The sequence below is a fragment of the Phoxinus phoxinus genome, assembly GCF_949152265.1.
Source record: "Phoxinus phoxinus genome assembly, chromosome: 25".
Classification (NCBI taxonomy): domain Eukaryota; kingdom Metazoa; phylum Chordata; class Actinopteri; order Cypriniformes; family Leuciscidae; genus Phoxinus; species Phoxinus phoxinus.
The window spans coordinates 17873243-17893798 of NC_136900.1; the positions used below are offsets into that span (position 1 = coordinate 17873243).

At 37.3% G+C, this 20556-nt stretch overlaps 1 protein-coding gene across 1 annotated transcript; it reads right to left on the bottom strand.

Moving 5' to 3' along the window:
• Window positions 1–2837: 2837 nt before the first annotated feature.
• gnaia (guanine nucleotide binding protein (G protein), alpha inhibiting activity polypeptide a) lies at window positions 2838–19672 on the bottom strand. The gene is made up of 9 exons (XM_079602886.1): window positions 19116–19672; window positions 13881–13923; window positions 7539–7680; window positions 7256–7413; window positions 5598–5726; window positions 5208–5337; window positions 4953–5106; window positions 4467–4674; window positions 2838–4383 (listed from the first exon to the last, which is right to left on the bottom strand). The coding sequence occupies exons 1-8, from the start codon at window positions 19231–19233 to the stop codon at window positions 4484–4486; spliced, it is 1065 nt and encodes a 354-aa protein (XP_079459012.1). The 5' UTR covers window positions 19234–19672; the 3' UTR covers window positions 2838–4383; window positions 4467–4483.
• Window positions 19673–20556: the final 884 nt, after the last annotated feature.

Sequence of the window (20556 nt, forward strand, 5' to 3'; positions counted from 1 at the left end):
CAGCACTAGGCAGTTAAGGGTCTTTTGCGTGATTGCTAGAAAGCTAACTCCCAGGTCTGTGCACTGTTGTGATACTGAGATATCTCATGAGACATCAAACTGTAAGATATCACACTGTTGTTTATGTTGCCATACTCTAACTGGTTTCTGGAGTGGCTAGACAGTTACCAGGGTGAAACTAATAGACTGGATATCTGCCAGAATCAAGAGTCAACCCCTGTGTTTCTGTGATGTTCTGGTGCTGAGATATGGCTTATTCATGCTGTCATACGGTTGCTAGGGTGCTCTTAATGGTTGCTAGGGTGTGGCTACACAGTTACCAGGTTGAAACTAATAGACTGGATGCCTGCCCGAATCAAGAGTCAAACCCTGTGTTTCTGTGATGTTCTGGTGCTGAGATATGGCTTATTAATGCTGCCATACAGTTGCTAGGGTCCTCTTAATGGTTGCTAGGATGTGGCTACACAGTTACCAGGTTGAAACTAATAGACTGGATGCCTGCCCGAATCAAGAGTCAAACCCTGTGTCTCTGTGATGTTCTGGTGCTGAGGTATGGCTTATTAATGCTGTCATATGGTTGCTAGGGTGCTCTTAATGGTTGCTATAGGGTGTGGCTACACAGTTACCAGGTTGAAACTAAAAGACTGGATGTCTGCCTGAATCAAGAGTCAAACCCTGTGTCTTTGTGATGTTCGATCTGGTGCTGAGATGTGGCTTATTTGTGCTGTCATATGGTTGCTAGGGTCCTCTTAATGGTTGCGGTGTGGCTAGACAGTGTCCAAGGGTAAGCAATTGTTAAACAATGTTTCTGTGCTCACTCAATATAAGAAGTAGACTCTTATTTTTCACAAGTTCCCTAATGTGACATTTCTGAGTGAAACCTTATTGTTAGTTGTAGTTATTGTTCCACAATATCTATAGCCTATATATATATTTTTTTTATGTATTGCGGGAGTTTGTCCATTGGGAATTGATTGGATTTTTGGATAGTTTTTCCGCCTTCGCGCCAATAAACGTCATCAGAGAAGAGATGTCAATGCAAATCAATATTAATTAGATACACTTGAATTAAAAAATAACGATGTGCACGTATCATTAATGATATAAATACTACAATATCCCATTAAAAAAAGAAGAACTGTCCATTTTGATTTCATGGTAACTTTAACGAAACCAGTTGAGAGACTCACTCGCATACATGCGATATTACCATAGACTGTGGATATTAGGCCTACATGTAAATAACACTCCTAAAGACATTCACTGGTCGCCACTTACTGGTGTAGCCTATGTGTAAGCTGCAGAAAGAGTCACCGCAGGAATAAGTGAACGAATATTTTTTGTAAATGGATTCAAAATATTCAAGTTATTTGGAAGAATAAAATACCCACGTGTAGGCTACTCTTCTTTTTATAATGTGTAGTTTTTGGTTATACAAGGCCCGGAACTATCTTCGTGGAATCGACTCTCAATTCACATCCCAACGTCGCGGGAAAAATAATCGGTTCTTTGAAGGTTTCACTGAGAACAGTTTTAGACTTATTTCAAACTCATATAGAATACGAGTCTACCTTTACCTAGACGGCAATTTTGGCCAAAAATGCTTTCAAGGTAGGAAGCTCGCTAGATACAGCCGATGATAAGCTTCTTTCACTCACACTATTTCATATTAGGCTACATTCTTTGACAAAAATCAAGACGACAACGAAAAACGTTTTTCTTTCTTCGTGAAGAAATTGCAAGGACGTTTCATTCAATATTAAGGTATAGTTCACCCAAAAATGAAAATGTTGACATCATTTACTCACCCTCATGTTGTTTCTTTCTTCTGCTGAACATAGCATTATAAAGTATGAACCGGGGGGGGGGGGATAATAATGGCTATAATGGCTGTTTAAAAAAATTGACTAGATTAAGCAACATTTGTGATAGTTAGATCATGCGGATTATATGCAGATTAAATTCGATAGTGTGTTCAGTAAATGTTGTCTGGATTAGGATTACAAGGCTTTTTCGATTTCTCCAACCATAAAAGGTCTATACGTTTTGCTAGACTTATTATTGACAAGTTTTACGGGCACATATTTTTCAACCAGGATATAAGAGCTTTATTATAATAAAACCTTTAAAAAATTGTACATTCAATCTGCATCTAATGTCCATCAGTTAAAATCTATTATATAGTATTACTACCACACAAGGGAACTTATTCAGCAATAAATGCCCATAAATTCACCCTTAAAGCTTGCCTTGGCATATGGAATATTTAGAAATAATTGCACCCATTTGGCATCCAATAAGTACACGGAGTGGATTAAAGTTGCTCCGGTGTGATAAGTATGGATTCTTCAGGTTCTCCATCTCTTTCTTACCTTCCACTTTATTAGTCGTCTGTTTGAACTCCCCGCAGGAGGCCAGAGAGATTAGTCAAATCACTTACATTTTAATCCCAATTTTAAGATGAAACAGAGCCTGGGTCACATGGACATGTGGATGATCTAATGAATACAATCAAAATGGACAATTCTTTTTTTTTAATGGAATATTGCAGCATGATTTATCCATGCACATTATTTAAATTAATCAGCTCTCGTCATCTTAAAAATTAAAAAGCGTATTTTTAATTATTTTTAAGTGTTTGCGTATTTGTTTTTGTTTTATTTTGTTTTTATTTATATTTTTTATTCTTGTAGCACTATGAGATTTGATGTCAAATGTATAGTGCATTATAAATAAAATTCATGATGATGATGATCTTTAATCAAAATAACTTCTGTCTTGCAGTCTCTTCTCTGATGACGTTTACGGCACGAGGGCGGGATCAACCGGTCACTCACATGAGATCGACCAACAGCAAACCATCCAATCAATTCCCAATAGACAAAATAAAGGACCAATCCAAAATGGATCTTTAATGGCATTGCTGCAAATAACAAAACAAACAAAAAAACATTAGGGACTTTTATATATAGTGGGAAGGTGGCGTTACAGACAAAAAAAATGCTATGAACGACAGAGGATAAATGTTTTAAGCTGTTAACACTTTCCTATTCAAATCATTTTCCAGCCTTTTATACCATAACTAAAGGCCACTGGGAAACACTTCTGCTCTGTCTAGTCGTCGCCACAAGAGTGCAGTGCGCAACAACCGTGGTGTTTCAACAACCTTCTGTGATGCAAGAACGAATGTTTTCCTATGGGGGAAATATTCATTTATGGATCTCTCATACACTTCAAAAAACCTCTATTTAAAGCAAAGGCACTCTTACAAATTTGTTTTTGGGTTAATATAAAGAGGAGAATTAATGGACTGTTCTCATTTTTAAAAGTAAAAAGAAAAACTCTTCAAACCAGAAGTCTTATTTCAGGATGCCGCCATTTCAACATCATTTTTATTAGCAAAATAGTGGATATTAGTCAACATTTGCTCCCATCCAATAAGGACCTACATTTAAGGGATGTGGAGTTTAAAAACCATTTAAATTGATCGTGTTACTATCAGAAAAGACGTTTGTGCTCCTACTGAAGGCTTCTATGAAACATTACATTCTACAGGTTGTCAAATCATTTATTACGTAACATGGGTATTGTGGACCTAGTGCAAAAATTAAAAGTGTAACAGGAATTCTAAGGTGAAATTCTTTGGTCCCTTTTAATGTATTCGAAAATGGTTCCCTTTGATCAGTAAAAATGCCTGTTCAAAATGCTGACCTTCTGCGGAGTTCTCCATTAAAACAGTTCATGATTTGCAGGTGCAGAGGAACCAATTCATCAGCAAATTTCAGGGCTCACCACAGTTTTTCCATCATTCCAATCACAGGCAAATCTGACATATGCGCACACCGTGCTGGTACTGACGGCTGTTCTCGGATAAGCTATGACCCACCATTTACAATTCACAGCTCTGAGATCACCCACAGGTGTTTGGTCTTAAAAATATCTAGCTTTCAATGGTCTAGACTACTATTGAACAGAAAAAAGCCGTGTGGATAAATATCATCTGGCTCATATTTAACTTGGTTGAAGAGGCGGGGAAAGCACTGATTATTAAGGCCATGTGCCTTGCAGTTAATGTTGCAGAGTAGAGACAGAAAAATGTTCCCAAAAACCCTTTGAATGAAAAATACCCTTTAAAAAAAGACCTGTAAAGTCAACGTCTTAAAACGGTGAAAAATTCCAGAAACAATTACAGTTGTACAAATATTTTACACAAAATGTTTTTTTTTTTTTTTCTAAAACGCCCTAAAAAAAAGAAAAAGTCTAAAATGTTCGGAGAACATAAATATAAAGTTAAGTAACGCATTCAACATTCAGGTTCATGGTTGACCTTCCTCCTAACTCTGGGTCTCCCCAAAGGTTTCACGTCAGGCCACTCGCGTCACACTGCGGAAGTAAACATTAGATGGATAAATATACAGTTTTACCCAAATCAAAATTAACTCATTGAAATTCCTGTTTCTGCTCACCAGTGAGATGGCTCGTTTTAGAAGAGCCCACAGTCCTTAAGGTTGTTTTTGATGATGACGTCAGTGACTGCGTCAAAGACAAACTGCACGTTCTTGGTATCGGTGGCGCAGGTGAAGTGGGAGTAGATCTCTTTGGTGTCCTTCCTCTTATTCAGGTCCTCAAACTGGCACTGAATATAAGCGGCCGCGTCCTCATACGTGCTGGATCCTTGGAGAGAGTTTCACACAATTAAAATGGAGAAATGCCAACGAGACAGAAAAGCATATTCAATTTGATCATTTATAGATTATATTTTAAAATATTAGAAAAAGAGAATGAAAAACTTTAGACCGAGCATATTAAAATTACATAATTTATATTTTTTCTAATATTGTAGAAATAGAATACATTTTCTATCATTAAATATTCTAGAAAAAAATACATAATTATACAATTAAATTTCAAATAAATTAATACATAGAATTGAGAGATTAAGCTATTCATACCAGTATACTCTGGGAAACAAATAGTAAGCGGGCTTTTTTTGATCTTATCGTCAAACAGATCCTTTTTGTTGAGAAACAGGATGATGGAGGTGTCCGTGAACCACTTGTTGTTGCAGATGCTGTCAAACAGCTTCATGCTCTCATGCATTCGGTTCTACAAGACAAGAAACCAAGCACTGTTTGAGAGGAACTTTAAAAGGCAAAGTTTCTGTTTCGTGATGCTGGCACTGAAAGAGATCTTGTTTGAGCGCTCACCATTTCCTCATCTTCAGCCAGGACGAGGTCGTAGTCGCTGAGAGACACGCAGAAGATGATGGCGGTCACTCCCTCAAAGCAGTGGATCCATTTCTTCCTCTCGGACCTCTGGCCGCCCACATCAAACATTCTGAAAGTAGAGGAGATGTGGGTGGTGAGATGCACTCTGAGATAGTCACACTGAACACAATGATATTTTCAAGGAATTGTGGTACATAATTAAAAGGGAGTTTGATCAGACAAACTAAAACACAGACTACTATAAAAAGTGAAGCACATGCATGCCAACATCAGACAAAGTCAAACGCCGTTCACACTCAGGTACTGCACGTTTCAGAAAACATGGATTTTATCAGTTTCGGCGTGTGCAGTTACAATGGCAATACTCACTTGAAGTGAAGGTCCTTGAAAGTGAAGTGGGTCTCCACAATACCAGTAGTCTTCACCCTGGTCCTCAGGACATCCTGCTGAGTTGGGACATAGGCAGAATTGGATATTCTGTCTAGGTCATTCAGGTAGCTATAGAGAGAAAACACAGATTGATTATTATTATACAAAAATCAGTTATTCAAAATCTACTTAATGACTTAAGGGTGAAAAGTCTTTAATTTAAAAAATAAGCCATTCATAAGCCGATTTCACAGAAGTCTAAATACTATAGTGCTTTTGCTTGGTTTGAGTATCCTAACCATCCAATTATAGTAAAACTGGCTCAACCAATAGTGCAAGTTTGAGGCGGTTCGATCTCTTTGTCTGACCAATGACAGACTAGTTTAAGAAACCGGTTTAAAAATGGTCATTATTTTATATCAGCCTGGAGTAATCAGGGTTCCTACACATTTTCCATTTCAAAATTTTCCAGACATTCTCTGTAGATTTTTCAGACCATATTTAACATAAATGGTTCTACCATTTAACAATAGTTTAAATATCATAAATGGTATTACATTTGGCATATAGTACAGTCATCTGTAAATAATCTTATATTCTTGTTTTTTGTTAATGGTTTTCTCAAAGTGATGCGCTTAACATGAGCAGAAACCTAAAATGCTTTTTATTCACCTCTTGACACATTAGTATTACACGATAGTGTAAATGCGGTTTGATGTTGACTGATCAGCAAATAGCAAAGTACAGTCTGATTTAGATGATCATTTGCTCCTTTATCTGTTGCTGGTTTGAGTGGCACACACACATTCCATTGGTGTTAAGAGCTTGGCTTATGGTAAAAGACAGAGACCTTTAATTTATTCAATTGTGTTCGACACTAAAGGATCACTATACTTTGGCCAATAAAAAAAAAAAAAAAAAAAAATCTCTCTGCTTGTATCATAAATGTATTTTTAGATATTCTTAATATTTTTTAGAAAACTGAATAGGGGCAAAAGTCTGGAAACACAAATATTTTCCCATACTTATCCAGACCTGGAAATTACATACTTATACATATTTTTCCAAACTACGTAAGAACCCCAGGTAATTATGCTGAAAATTCCATTTCCAAAAATAAATTCCATTTTAAAATATATTCAAATACAAATAGTTATTTTAAATTGTAATAAAGTTTCATAATATTACTGTCTTTACTATAAATTTGATCAAATAAATGCAGCCTTGGTGAGCATAAGAGACTTCTTTTGACCGACCCTAAACCTTTGAATGGTACAGTTAATTGATTCAAAATGGTTTATCTTTTTAGCCTATGGGCAGAAACATTGAATTTTTTATTATACCATAGAATTGTCTATTGTAAAGATGTCTTTTTAATTTGGGTTGTATGCAAAAGGTTAGGGTTTACTGCATGCTTTTCGAAAATGCAAATTTGTCCTGCGTTCTCAAAGTTTGCATAAAGCATATTTGAATCATGGGCCATAATGGATGGAATAATGTCAATAATAACTCGGCTCAATGTAATAGAAATGTCCGCACGCAGTACACGAGTCAATGACGTGGTCAGCGGCCACAATGGAAATGGAGCAGCATTATGTGGGAAATTGGTTGTGCAGGGCAGAAAATATGCCAAAAAACTAAGAGAGAGGCAAACTCACTATGAGGCAGAGTCATTGAGCTGGTACTCTCTGGAGCGACTGAAACAAGCCTGCACGCCTCCATCCTTCCACAGCCGCTGGATGATTCCACCAAGCTCGCTTGTCATGCATCCCTCCTCTGCAGAGCTGGCCAGAACAAACAGCTGCCTAGCGTCATCCTGAAAGACAGCCAATCAAATGCATCGTTCGCTTGATTTCCTTTTGATACTTTATCATTACATAAATAAGAGGCCTGGAATATGTTTGGCAGGCGATAACCCCACTTTATAACAGCAGCACTTACAGCCCGCCCACCATCCGCAAAGTCAATCTTCAGGCGGCCCATGGCCCTTATGATGGCGATGATGGACTGGATAGTGTTGCTGTAGACCACAGCTCTGTACTGTTTGCACTCTTCCTCTGTGTAGCCGGATTCATGGATGATTCTGTGGGAGAAAGACAATGCCATTAATTGAAGTAATAAAGCTAATAGTCTCTTGCATGTATATTGTGAATCCAGTCCTGGATGAAGAGTTTGGAAGCGTTCTGCTGAACAGCCATTAAAAGTGCAGATATATCACATTTGCCCTATAGAGTGCTGCATGGATGATGCATTTTTGTTGGCCAAAACCCAGAAGCAAGTTAGCTTTTTAGCACTTGCAGTTCCATCATACCCATCAGTGGGTTTTTTTGTTGAATGCCTGAAGAAAAAAAAAGGTGTATGGTTCACAAGCTCAAGATATTTTACATTTGATCGTAAATAGGGCTGGGCGATAAAACGATGATAAGCGCTTAGAGTTTGATAAATCTTCTATATAATGTTTATGCGTCAAATGCGGATCGAAACAGTGCTACTCATTTGAACCATGCCACACGGACCATTTATCTGCTCAGCTCAAAGTTCAAACGGCTATAGCAGTTACGTTTACTCGCTGGTCGATCGGTGTCAGTCACACGACCACTAAACAGCACTGTGAGATCCAGTGAGAGAAGCGCTTAAATTCAACGAACACTAATGTCTGAGATTTAAACTATAGTAGTCAATATTTGAAGTGGATAAAAAAAAAAAAGTTAATCAAAGTTGTCCTAAGACAAGAATTGTTCAAAATTCATTTATAACTTTGAAAGGTTTTGACAAATAGTAGAAACTGCGCAACGAAATAGTCAGAAGGCTTTTCAATCTACAAATCGGCATAATATACCATGGATTTACTGTAGTAACACTAACTGCACCATGGTATTGTGACAATGTGGGATATTCATATATAATTTAATTATATTATTAATGTAGGAGTAATGGAATAGAATTACAGTACCGGTATTTATGATTAAGCTATAGCATTTAGACTATGCATTTAGGCTACTGTTTTCATACAAATACCATAGAAGCTATATAGTTACATTTTACCATGGTAGTGAGCAGGGTGGGAAATTAACTTTTTTTGCCCACCAGACGCCCAATTTTACCAGCCACTTTTTACGGAATTCAAATTTATAAAAGAAAGTGCACTAGCATATTTTGAATTGCTTCAATACACAATTTTGAATTATTATTAATACATACTTTAATAATATAGGCAAATAAAAAGTGATGTGAAAAAAGCCTGCGAGACCATGGTAAAATTGTGTTTGGTCATATTCTACAGTAATTGTACGCCTACATGTTTAATGAAAAAAAATATTGACTCATCTCCCAGTAATAGGTGTATCTGTGTATCTGATATGAATAAAACACGTCGGCAAATATATTTGAATGGATTGCTATTGCTGCTTCCATAGACACCATTGTGTATTTTACAAACTACAAATGTGTTGTTTTGCTATAAATTATATATGCATTTAAATGTCTGAAACCTAAAATAAACATTATGTGGCAAGGGTGTAGGTTTGATTTTGAGATTGGTGGGGACATCCCCAGAAGCGGAGGAATCAGGAAATTAATAGGATAATGTATTAAAGGAGAACTCCAGCGCAAAATGAACCTTTGGTCTAATTACACATTGTTACCTAGTCAACCGTTATCTGAGATTTGTTTTCATGATTATCGAATGTAAATAGTTTTATCTCTAAAAACAGTTTAGCCTATAACGCTAGTATAACGCTAGTATATGGGGCATAGAGTAATGACAAATAAAAATCGCTTGTTAATACCACTAACAAGGCTCAAAATAGCCCCACACTAACACGGCAGCATAATGAGGGTCTCTACCTTCAAACCGAAGCATTGAGAACTTTGACAGTGTCCAGACAGTTTAATAAGAAGATATTTTATACATAGTCAACTTCACGTATACAAGCAGAAGCATCTTTGAAAAACAGACTCGATCAGTCGATCAACGAAACGCCGATCCAAATGCGCTGAACTGTGTAGAATCTCATATGGTCCAGCGCATTTAGATCGGCGTTTAGTTAAGACAAGGAGGCAGTTTAACAGAGACTTACCTTTACTCCGTTCATAGTGCAATGCAAAAGTGCAATACTATCTTGTTCCTTGCTTTTTGAAGAAGCCAAACACATGTCTGTATCTTTCACTAAAGGGATATAGTTCACCCCCAAAAAAAAAAAAAATTACTCGCCCTCAAACTGTTTCAATCCTGTATGAATTCCTTTCTTCTGCTGAACACAAAAGTTGATATTTTGAAGAATGTCGATAACCATATAGTTGATGGACCCCATTCCATTGAAGGGAAAAAAAATCTATGGAAGTCAATGGCTTCTATCAACGGTTTGGTTACCGACATTCTTCAAAATATCTGTGTGTTCAGCAGACAAAATAAACTGGTTTGAAACAACTTGAGAGCGAGTAAATGATGATGACAGAATTTTACTTTTTAATGTAGTGAACTAACCCTTTAACAGAAATTAACTCTTGACATATTTGTTTCACATCAATACTGTCCAGTTTGTCCTGTTGGACAGTAATACTGTCAGTGTCACTTGTGACCATTGCTCTGAGCCATGTTTTCAGTGTCCTAAAAGCACTGAAACTTTTTTCAGTCCAGCTGATGAGACTGGGATGATTTGATCAAACAGGCCTCTCGTTTCAACAAGACCAAGCAAGGTTATTTTTTCATGTTTTATGGGGACTTTCCATAGACAATGATTTTTATACTGTACAAACTGTATATTCTACCCCCCCCCCCCCCCCCCCTCAGACTAACCTTACCTATCACAAAAAACTTTCTGCATTTTTACATTTTCAAAAAACATCACTTAGTCTGATTTATAAGCTGTTTTCCCCAATAATAATTAAAAAAAAAATCCCCACAAGGAGAAGGATTTCATATATTGCCATTTTTGTGGGGACATTGTCCCTATAATGTAGGGTTGCACACAAACATTCTCTCACACACACACGGTTTGAAGGGGTTGAACCGACTAGTCGATTAGTCGACCTTAATGCAATGCTGTGACGCTTTAAGCTTGACGTCGACTAGTTGCGTTGATCATGTGACACTAAGATAGTCACCATCAAGTGTGTGGAAATACTTCACTAAAGATGAAGCTTGTAAAAATGTCACTTGCTAAGTAAGTCTGTCCTGAAGTACAACAAAAGTACATGTGCAATGCACACTCATCTGAAAAAGGCATCCGCCGATGTTAGGTGAGGAATGCAAATCATCTCAACAGCAGTCAATTCGCCTTTGGCTAAGCCACGCCCTAGAATGTAGATTGACCAATCACAGCGCAGCCAAGAACGAGCTCCCACAGAGGTCCGACACTTTTTCACAGCGCTCCATTGACACAGGCATCTCATATTTTTGGTCTCGGGAGGCTATTACCGTCGTAGTTTTATCAAAAATATGGTTAAACGATGTGCCTGGGGCATTTGTAACACAGATACGCGTTTCCCAGAGAGGTTGGAGGGGGGTGTCCGTTTTTTTCAAATCCTGACAAGTGTTGTCTTTGGATTAAACTGTGTGGACGTCCTCACCGTCAGCAAAACCCTCAAGGATCAACAAGCACACTTTTGTGTGCACTAAGATAAATTTTGCTTTTAACCTTACTGTGAAGTTATACTAGTTAGACAGTTTTATGTTATGATTCGGTTTTCTACCCTAATTGTTGATACGCTAGCACACGCTGCTAATAAATACAACTTTATATTCGCGTAGTCCGTTTGCTTTGTAATAACGATTATAGAAGTGAATAGAGACCTACCCAGCTTTGCATGAACAGTGTTGCTCCTTGATATTGTTAGTCCCAGCCTCCATCTCGATTAGGATATGCGGTGGTTAATTTTTTGACTGTGACCGTTAAAGTTATGCTTTTGCCTCTATTTGGATGCCTTGTTGCTTGCGTTTCACCTTATGTCTTGAATATAGCCTTCGAACGCATATTGCAGCCACTATTGCCTACTATCGGACACTTTATTTTGCTGCTTTATAAAAGTTTGATCAAATTTCAGCAGGAAGAGCTGTCACAGCATAAGCCATGTTGATACCAAACCAGAGCCCAGATGAAGTTGACGGACGTAGCAACAGTAACTAAGGGGGGCGGGGCTTAGCCAAAGGTGAATTGACCCTTCGCAGGGAGTTTGATTGACAGGCGATCTGATCAATCATCATCCGCCATTTTAATAAAACGATTGTTTACATTTTTACAGATATTACCATTTTTGTTAATGAACAAATTTACATCTGCATCCTAACCCAAGCTACTACTACCGTCAAATGTGCATTTCTCAGAGATAAAACATGTAATATTAATATTGCAGCCTGAACTGCAAACTGTGCTGAAGATACACATCAAAGTCAGGCAACACAAACCCGTTTCATGACTTGAAACAGTCACCCGAAACAAAGGGTGAATCTAAAAAAGGGAAAAACTAATCTTATAACAAAATACACCGCTCATTTTATTTTAAAGCTTTTACTTGTCAATAATCCACTTTCACAGCCTCATTGTGTTCATTATCTTGCTCTTGCAAACTATTCTAACTCAGTTTCAGGGGAAATGTTTTTTAAATAAAGACTGAAAAAGTTCCTGAAGGATTAAAGGCAGGGTAGGGGATCTGTAGCAGAACCATCTTTTGTTATGCTGGCTACAAGTTTCTCTACAAGTATTTATATATAGTCTGTGGAAGGCATAGGACCATAAAATGTTCATCCAAACATTCATTCGAATGCAATGATAAGATCTCCTACCTGGCTGTCAACGAATGTATTTCCATACCTCTGCGCAGACATCATAGGTCATCAGTGTGTTTCATGCTATGAGTTCGACAGACGTTGGTCACAGAGCACCGCAACCGAAACCGAAACAGCAGGCACCTTTTACAGTTCCCCCTGAACCAAAAAAACCAGCTCACGCCATAACTACTGTAATTTGGAAGAGATGGAAACCTGTGAAGTTATACTCGTAGAGGTTTGTGACTCAAATGTTTGCGTTTCTATGTCAACACTATCAACGCCGAAATGAATCTGCAGCAGTCAGGTGGTACAGGTCAGCGCTCTTAAGTTGTTAATGTTCATTATTATTGTAATGTTATGTGCTTTGAGACATAAGGTAGTTTAACGCCGTCTCTCGTCTCGTGATGCTTTGCAAACTCTGCTGTGTGCGTTCATGTGTTTTGAAGGAGACGTGGTTTGGAGATGCTCTGAAGGGAGGATGGGATCTCATGCTTTTAAAGCTAGCTTGCTATTGGTAGCTGCTCTGAAAATTGTCAACCCTAACTTTAAGGTGGTGACAAAGATTCATAAAACCATGTAGTCTTTATTAACTATGCAAAGCTTTTTAGTTCTGAGTTGTATTTAGGCTTCAAAGTACATACAAGTTGTGTTCATGTGAAGATTATCATGAACAGAACGTGCAAGAATGGACAGTTTATTTTCTGCACATTTTTCTTAAAATTCTATTGGGTTTTTGTTGAGGGAACCAACAAAATACATCATCACTGCACCAATCTATTGCTTAAAGGGTAAGTTCGGTATTTTACACTTAAAGCCCTGTTTACAGATCGTATCTGATGAAATAGAACGGTTAAGATTAAAATTTGGACACATGCTCCTGTCCCGAGAATTTTAGGTTTAGTTCGCTTCCTGCTGTATCAAGGCTTACAGGCACTTGGTGGTGTTCCTTTTGCCACGAATCTTCCCGCAATTCGGAACTGCACAAATTCGCCACATTATTAGCTGTCTGTTTGTAATGCTTTCAATGAAGACAGCGATCTTCTGCTGCTTCTGTGTATATGCCCGTGGTTTGCTTGCAATTGGCAAAGGTGCATTATCGCCACCAACTGGGCTGGGCTCTATTATTCAAGCTCTCAACGGAAGAATCACGGGTGTGACGCGTTTGGCAAAATAGGTCCACAAAAGCTAAATAAACCTAAAATTCTCAGGACAGCAGCATGTGTCCAAATTTTTATCTTAACCGTTCTATTTCATCAGATACGATCTGTAAACAGGGCTTTAAGTGTAAAATACCGAACTTGTCCTTTAATTCTAGTGGATTTGTGTATGTTTAAAATGCTAAAAGGTTATAATAGTCTGGCAAATGCAGGGAAGTCCCTTAATAAGTCATGTCCATAATCGAATGATTATGTAATGCACATGTCATTTAAATAAACACTGCTATCTGCGTGACTTCCAAATGTTATGAATCTAGTATGACATATTATGATGAGACATTTGGGGGTGAAACTTACTTCATCTGTTTGACAATTGTACTCTTCCCAGATTCACCAGCCCCTGTGAGAGAGAAAGAGAGTGTGTTAGCCAGATGGACACACACCCAAACATTCCAGATCTTTCCCTGCTCCATAAAAGACTATGAGGATCTGACTCTAAACGATCAAGCATTTGTGGCTTCTGCCAGCTCAGCAAAAGTACTTGTTGTCAGTATCAGACAAAAATCTTATTTCCTTTGGTTTCGCCACAAGTAAAAACTGGGTGGGTAGAAAAAGACCTTATCAACTCGAACCTTGAAAGGAAAAAATACTTTTAATGAAATGATATTCGTGTTGCATGCTTACTATTCACATGATGAAAACAAGTGATCTAAAAAAACAAAAGGGATGTGGGAAACCGGAGGTCATGTGAAATGGCCCAAAACAACAAAAGTGTCAGTGAAACCTAAACATTTTATACTCATTACGTGGACATTTCACTCCCCTGTATGTTAACAAGAGGAATAAAACCAACCAGCTTCAAGAATCACCAGTGATGTGAGGAAGCGTGTAGGTGTTAATCTTAATGGATTAATTAAAAGTCACCTCACCGTAATGGGATTAGAGACAGACTTTTTTTCTAAGTAGATTAGCTATATGTCCAGATAAGCATGTCAGCGCAGGTTTGATTGCGGGCGACAGAAAGCAAATATAAAGATTAAAAACTTTAGAAACAGTTAATTAAGGTTTCAAACTGGGGTTCAAGGAATCCCAGGAGGCCACAAGAGGGTCCAGAGAAAATGTGTAAGGAAAAAAGGTTTTAGGCCTGTCAACTGTGTTAATAAATAATGTTGATGCATTTAATACATTATTAATAAACTTTTAAAAACTATATACTACTGTTTAAAGGTTTGGGGTAGTACTATAATTTGTATAATTAAAATTACTCCATTTCAGAATAATGCTAGCTGGTCTATGGTCAGGAAAATCTCCATTCTCCCAAACAGCTCTTCTGTGAGATTACGGTTCATCTGTTCACTGAGCGAACATTTCAATTAACCATCACAGTTGTGGTTGAGGACGTCCCTGCGGGAGGACGTCTCTTTCTCTCAGTCCCAGAGCACAAACATAGCAATTAGGCCACATCAGCATCTCTCGCACTGATTCAACCCTACTGCGAGGAGACCGAACACGGAGCGCTGTTTTTACCCCGGAGACCCCCACAAAACTCCCACACGAGTTGATGAGAGGCTTGTGGTCCTTATTATTCATCCACACTATTAATCGTACTTAAACAAAGGTTGTAATGTTTCCTGAGAAGCAGATATTGAAGTGATCAACAGATAGATAAGGAACAGTTCCAGCATGTAAAACATATTTATCTTTTTTTTTTTTATAGTTGACATTGACAATAGACTCAATTTCTCAGAAATTTTGCACTTGTAAACCCATATTACCAACAAGACTGCATTTGTGAAATCTCTCAGAAATATTGCCTACAAATTGTTTCACTGTCAAATGTGTAGCAATGTATGACGCACCGCTCACACAGCTGTTTGTCAATGTGGTGAATTTATGTGACTAACTTGAATCAGATGTAAAATCTGCATGGGGAAAGGTTTCATCCATGCACTAAATGAAAACTGATGCTGGAAAACTGTTCGATTGGGCAGGCTAAACTACTGGCTAGAGCTGCACAATATATCGTTTTAACATCGATATCACGGTGTGTGCAAAAGTCACATCGCAGGATGTGGAATGTCAAGTATAGGGATCGTAGCTGATCCATACGGGCAGAAACCACAGTTTGAAATGCATGCGATTCTCGAGTTAGCCTAACTGCTAAGTTTAGCCATCTAAGAACGAAAAGTTTAGCATTTGCATGCGTTTTAGATTTTGTCCGTTTAAAGATTCAAGCGATTTTAAAACCATTCGTGCACAAGACAATGTGAAAAAGAACTCAATTCAAAACTTGCGTGCCATTTTCTGTGCGCGCACAGCGCACACACACAAACACCAAATTCTGTTCTCTTCTACATCTATTTGTGCTTGAACTGACACATACATGCAAAATTGTCAAAATGCCCATCTCTTTAATATCCTCCTAAACCGTTTCTTATGGCTTATGTGACTAAACAATTGAGAGAGAAAAAGTATGCGCATCATTAAATTGGATCCGTGCATTCTGTCTTAAAGTGACAGCAGGCTAATATTCCTGCTGCTGTCTGTTTAAATGTTAATCAAACAACAAAATACAAAGAGAGAATCACTTTTGTACCTAACAAAATTATATTTAATTTATACAGTGAAGACTATGCAGTGTTATTTTAAATAGCCTGAAAAACAAAGAACCATTTATTTCATTTGCATCTTTGTTCTGTTGTATTTATTGATACATGTAATATGTTTATTCTCTATGCAGATTCAATCTACTCTAACAGAGCTATTAAAGTCATCTGATAAAATTGTTTTTATACACAATATATATTGTATATAATCGTAGAAAAACAAAACATCGCAATGTAAATTTCGTTCAGCTCTACTCGTTGCCATATTGTCAGGGCATTGCTACTTGGTTGTTAGGGTGTTCTGGGCGGTTTATTAATCCAATAGTAGCCCAAGTCAGTATGATATTCTGGTCTTTACTTCAATTCAAGTCAATGTAGATTCAACATTTTGAGTGAGAGGGTCCGTTCAACATTTTTCAGTTCACAAATCCGTAAGACTTTAAATCATTTTCGAAACACAAATGAAGATATTTTAAATGAAATCCGAGAGATTTCTGTCCCTCCATTGACACTACACTCAATTACCATTTTGACGCTTCAAAAAGTTCCTAAACAGATTAAAAAACTAATCCATATGATTGAGGATTTAGGCTTTTATTCACATATAAACATTGATCAGCGAACATAAACAGGATCAACCGTACTTAATTGATGCATAAGAATAAACCTCATTCGTTCCTCTTGCGGAAGCTCAAGCTTGCTGTGTAACACACGAATGAACCTCATTGGTTCTCGCATGTTAAGCAAACATGCTTGAGCTTCCGTTTAGCACAACTGATGTGTGTGCTGATGAATGTTTATGTGAATAAAAGCCTAAATTCGATCCGTTCATCATATAAAAAAGCGATTGTCTCTCTTCAGAAAATTCTGACTAAACCAGCTCCATTCATATGGATTAGCTTTACAATTTCTTTATGACTTTTTGAAGCATCAAAAAGTGGTAGGCTAGTTGAGTAGCTGTCAATGGAGGGACAGAAATCTCTCAGATTTCATCAAAATTATCATTTTTGTTCCGAAGATGAACAAAAGTCTTACAGGTTTGGAACAACATGAGAGCGAGTAAATGATAAATGCTTTATTTTAAGATGCATTATTCCAAGTTTCTGGTGCCACATAGTGAACTTGACTCCCAAAGCACTGGTTTCACCTTTTGTTTGGTCTCTTGCGGCTGCGTTTATGGTGCTGTAATTTGAACTGGCTCCTCGGTTCCTGGGCAACCAACAACACTGCCAGAGACGCACGATCAACATGCTCTAACCCGTGAAGCAGCGCTCATCTTAACAGAATTATGACATTTTGATATGCACTTGTGCCACTCACTGACTTTTGCAAAAAATGATTCAAACAACCACCCATGAACGTGTTCTCAGTGAATTTATTCTTAGTAACAATCCTGGCAGTCACCATTTGTCCCCTTCTATAGTCTAAACAGGAAGTCCAGCCTGTTTTACAGCAGGCGCGTAAGGGACATATGCTGTAGATCCGCAACGCCAAAAAGCAAACAAACCCAAGAACGCAGCGCACAGAGGGCGTGTGATGATTCAGCACTTAGGGAGAATCCAGTTAACTACATAATTAGATGTCAATTCCCTAAAAGTTTGATGGTGTAAGGGCAGGTTTTATGTCCTTTAACAATTTACACAGCAAGAAGAGACCAGTGGGAAAGTGGTTTGTACAATAAACGGATAATTAAACCAGCAAATTTAAGCGAAATGTTGACCATTATCGCTTGTAAGAGGAAAAACTGACAACTTTCCAGCTTTTAAAAATTAATAAAACTGCATGTAAACAGCACCAAGTGCTGCTCTTTACAGAGTGTGGGGCATTTTCTCTGAAACAAATGTTATGTGTAAGCTGCACAGTGCACACACCATCAATAATCAAGAAAGACGCAAATGTTTAAATCACCACCAGCTAATAAATTGTTCGGCTTCATTACTCAATGCCCCGAAAAATCCTTGCACACAAATACTGGAAAAGTACAGAAGAAACATATGCAAAACAGGAATCGGAAGCTGAAAAACAAGTGGCCTCTATGTAAATTGCAAAGAATTTACAAGTTACTGCTAAGGTAATAGAAAGAAAACTGTGAACTATACATACATTTTATATGCCGCAACTTGCGTGAAATTCAAGGAATTTACATTTAAATATTTTGTTATAGCCCAAAGCAAATTCTAAGACTATAAGGGGTTGTTTGAGTATTATTATACAATGATAATAATACATTCTAAGGGGGATAAGCATGGTCTAAATGCAAAATAAATGTTAAAAAACTCAAAAGAACAATATCTGCTATTTTAGTATTTCTTTATATATACTCTAGAGTGTTTAGAGCTTGTTGTTTGAAAACCTAAATACCATTATTTCAGGTTTAAGAGTTTCCAGACTCGTATTATGTCTGAGACCACCAGGACCACTCTTTAAACCCATCTAACATCACCCACTCCAGTTTACACCCAGCAGGACCCTCCATATGCACAAGCTCATTTATCATAATTGGATAAGGGTCCAGATAATCTATCAGATCCATCTCAGTAAATCAGGCAGTGGGGATTAAATTAGATTAAACTAGTTTTCTGTTGGCTGGATTAACGTTAGCCGAGAGCCGTTTGCGTCTAACTGGCCATTTTTGTGAATATGCAAACCAGCACTTTGAATAAGTGAAGGCCAAAACAAAACAAAAGCAGCCACATAAAATAAAAGTACACAATTTTCTAATCTCAAATGTATAGACGTGTAAATTACACTATTATCAATAATGTTTAATGATTCGAGATTCTGAGTGGATTAGCTTCACATGCTAGCAGAGACACCAACGCGGCAACTATGGACAGAAAAGTTTCCAGCGTCCATAAATATGCACTTGACTGCGTTATTCTCGACTCAAAGTTAAAGTAAATTGTATTTCCACTGCTAAAGTATCTTATATTTGCTGTTAAGTGACATTTACAGGGCTTTTCCACTAGCGGATCGGCTAACTCACCCAGTAGCAGCAGCTTGACCTCTCGCGACGCTTTCTCTCCATCATCCCGCAGGTTTTTGTCAATCATTTTACTCCTCTCCTGGGCGCTCTTGTCGTCCGAGCTCAGGGTGCACCCCATCTTTTTGGAGTTTAAAACGCTTTCAAACGATATAAGAAGTCGAAGCAGAGAAAAAAATGGAGGAAAGAAAGAAATATCATGCACAAGTGGTTCAAAAGAGGGAGACACCCAGACGTCTCACGCCCAACTCTTTCACACACGCGCAGTCTTTTAAAACTGGAGTTTTCCAGGCGCTGGAGTTTCTAAAGTTAAAAAAATAATAAAACCGGAGGGTGTCACTTATCAATCGAATGTCTTGACGGCCATGTTTGGTTAAAAATAAAGTGAAAATTCAATCGTTTATGCCTAGCCTCACGCTCGGCTTCTCCCACTGCTGTTAAAGTGTCGAAAAGATCGACGGAGTTTCCTGTTTCTTTTCATAAATAAATCCCCCCCCCTCCTCGGCCGCGCGCCCGGAGAGCACGCTCCCGCACACATGCGCGCACGCAAGGGTGCGCGCATATTGATCCCAAGTACTGATGTCAGAAAAAGATTAAAAAAACACTTTTTTATTTTATAAAATTTCTGAAAATCTTAATACTATTTAAAAACCCTTATTCATAATATTTTATTTTATTTATATATGATTTTACAATTAATTTACAGTATTTATAAAAAAATTACAATACATTTTTGAAAAGCCTAATATGCCTAATATGCTTTAAAATACTTATTAATAATATTTTGTGTTTATTTGTCATTTTTATTTGTATCATTTTATTATTTATATTTTAATCATGAAATTTCAGATTTTTATGTATTTGTACTGTTTTATGTATTTACATTATTTATATATAAATAATTATATATTATGTATAATTGTATAATTTATCTAGACACTTTAAAATACTTATTTATAATATTTATTTTTATTTATTTGTAATTGTATCTCAATTTATCACCATCATTTATATATTAATAAATATATATCAATTAATTAAATGTCTGAAAAACTTATTCTTTAAGAATATTTAATATTCATAACATTCAATTTATTTGTCATTTATTTTAATTATTCTATTACATTATTTTATTAATAAATATATATTGTAATTATGTGCGTGTGTGTGTGTGTGTGTGTTTGTAAGGCAAGGGAGGTAGTGTCTCCTCAAAAAAACTGGATGAGAAAATTATCGATATTTCAAAGATAAAACAATACAAATGTTACAAAATGTGACATTAAAAAGTGTAAAGTTTTTCTAGAGTAACACTGTTCCACAGTGACACCCGCAGGTAAAGTTACCGCTTCTCTCTGTCCTCCCCTGAGCCCATTGACTTTTAACAGGGAAAAGTCACGTGAGAGGAGGCAATGCCTCCATCGCGCTATGATTGGATATGATCGGT

Bases quoted from the DNA above. Each gene is read 5' to 3' on its own strand.
- gnaia (XM_079602886.1), bottom strand. From the start codon at position 19,233: ATGGGGTGCACCCTGAGCTCGGACGACAAGAGCGCCCAGGAGAGGAGT. The intron at 13,924-19,115 runs GTGAGTTAGCCG...TCTCTCTCACAG, and splicing joins GGTCAAGCTGCTGCTACTGG to GGGCTGGTGAATCTGGGAAG. The intron at 5,338-5,597 runs GTGAGTATTGCC...CTCTACTTTCAG, and splicing joins TTCAAGGACCTTCACTTCAA to AATGTTTGATGTGGGCGGCC.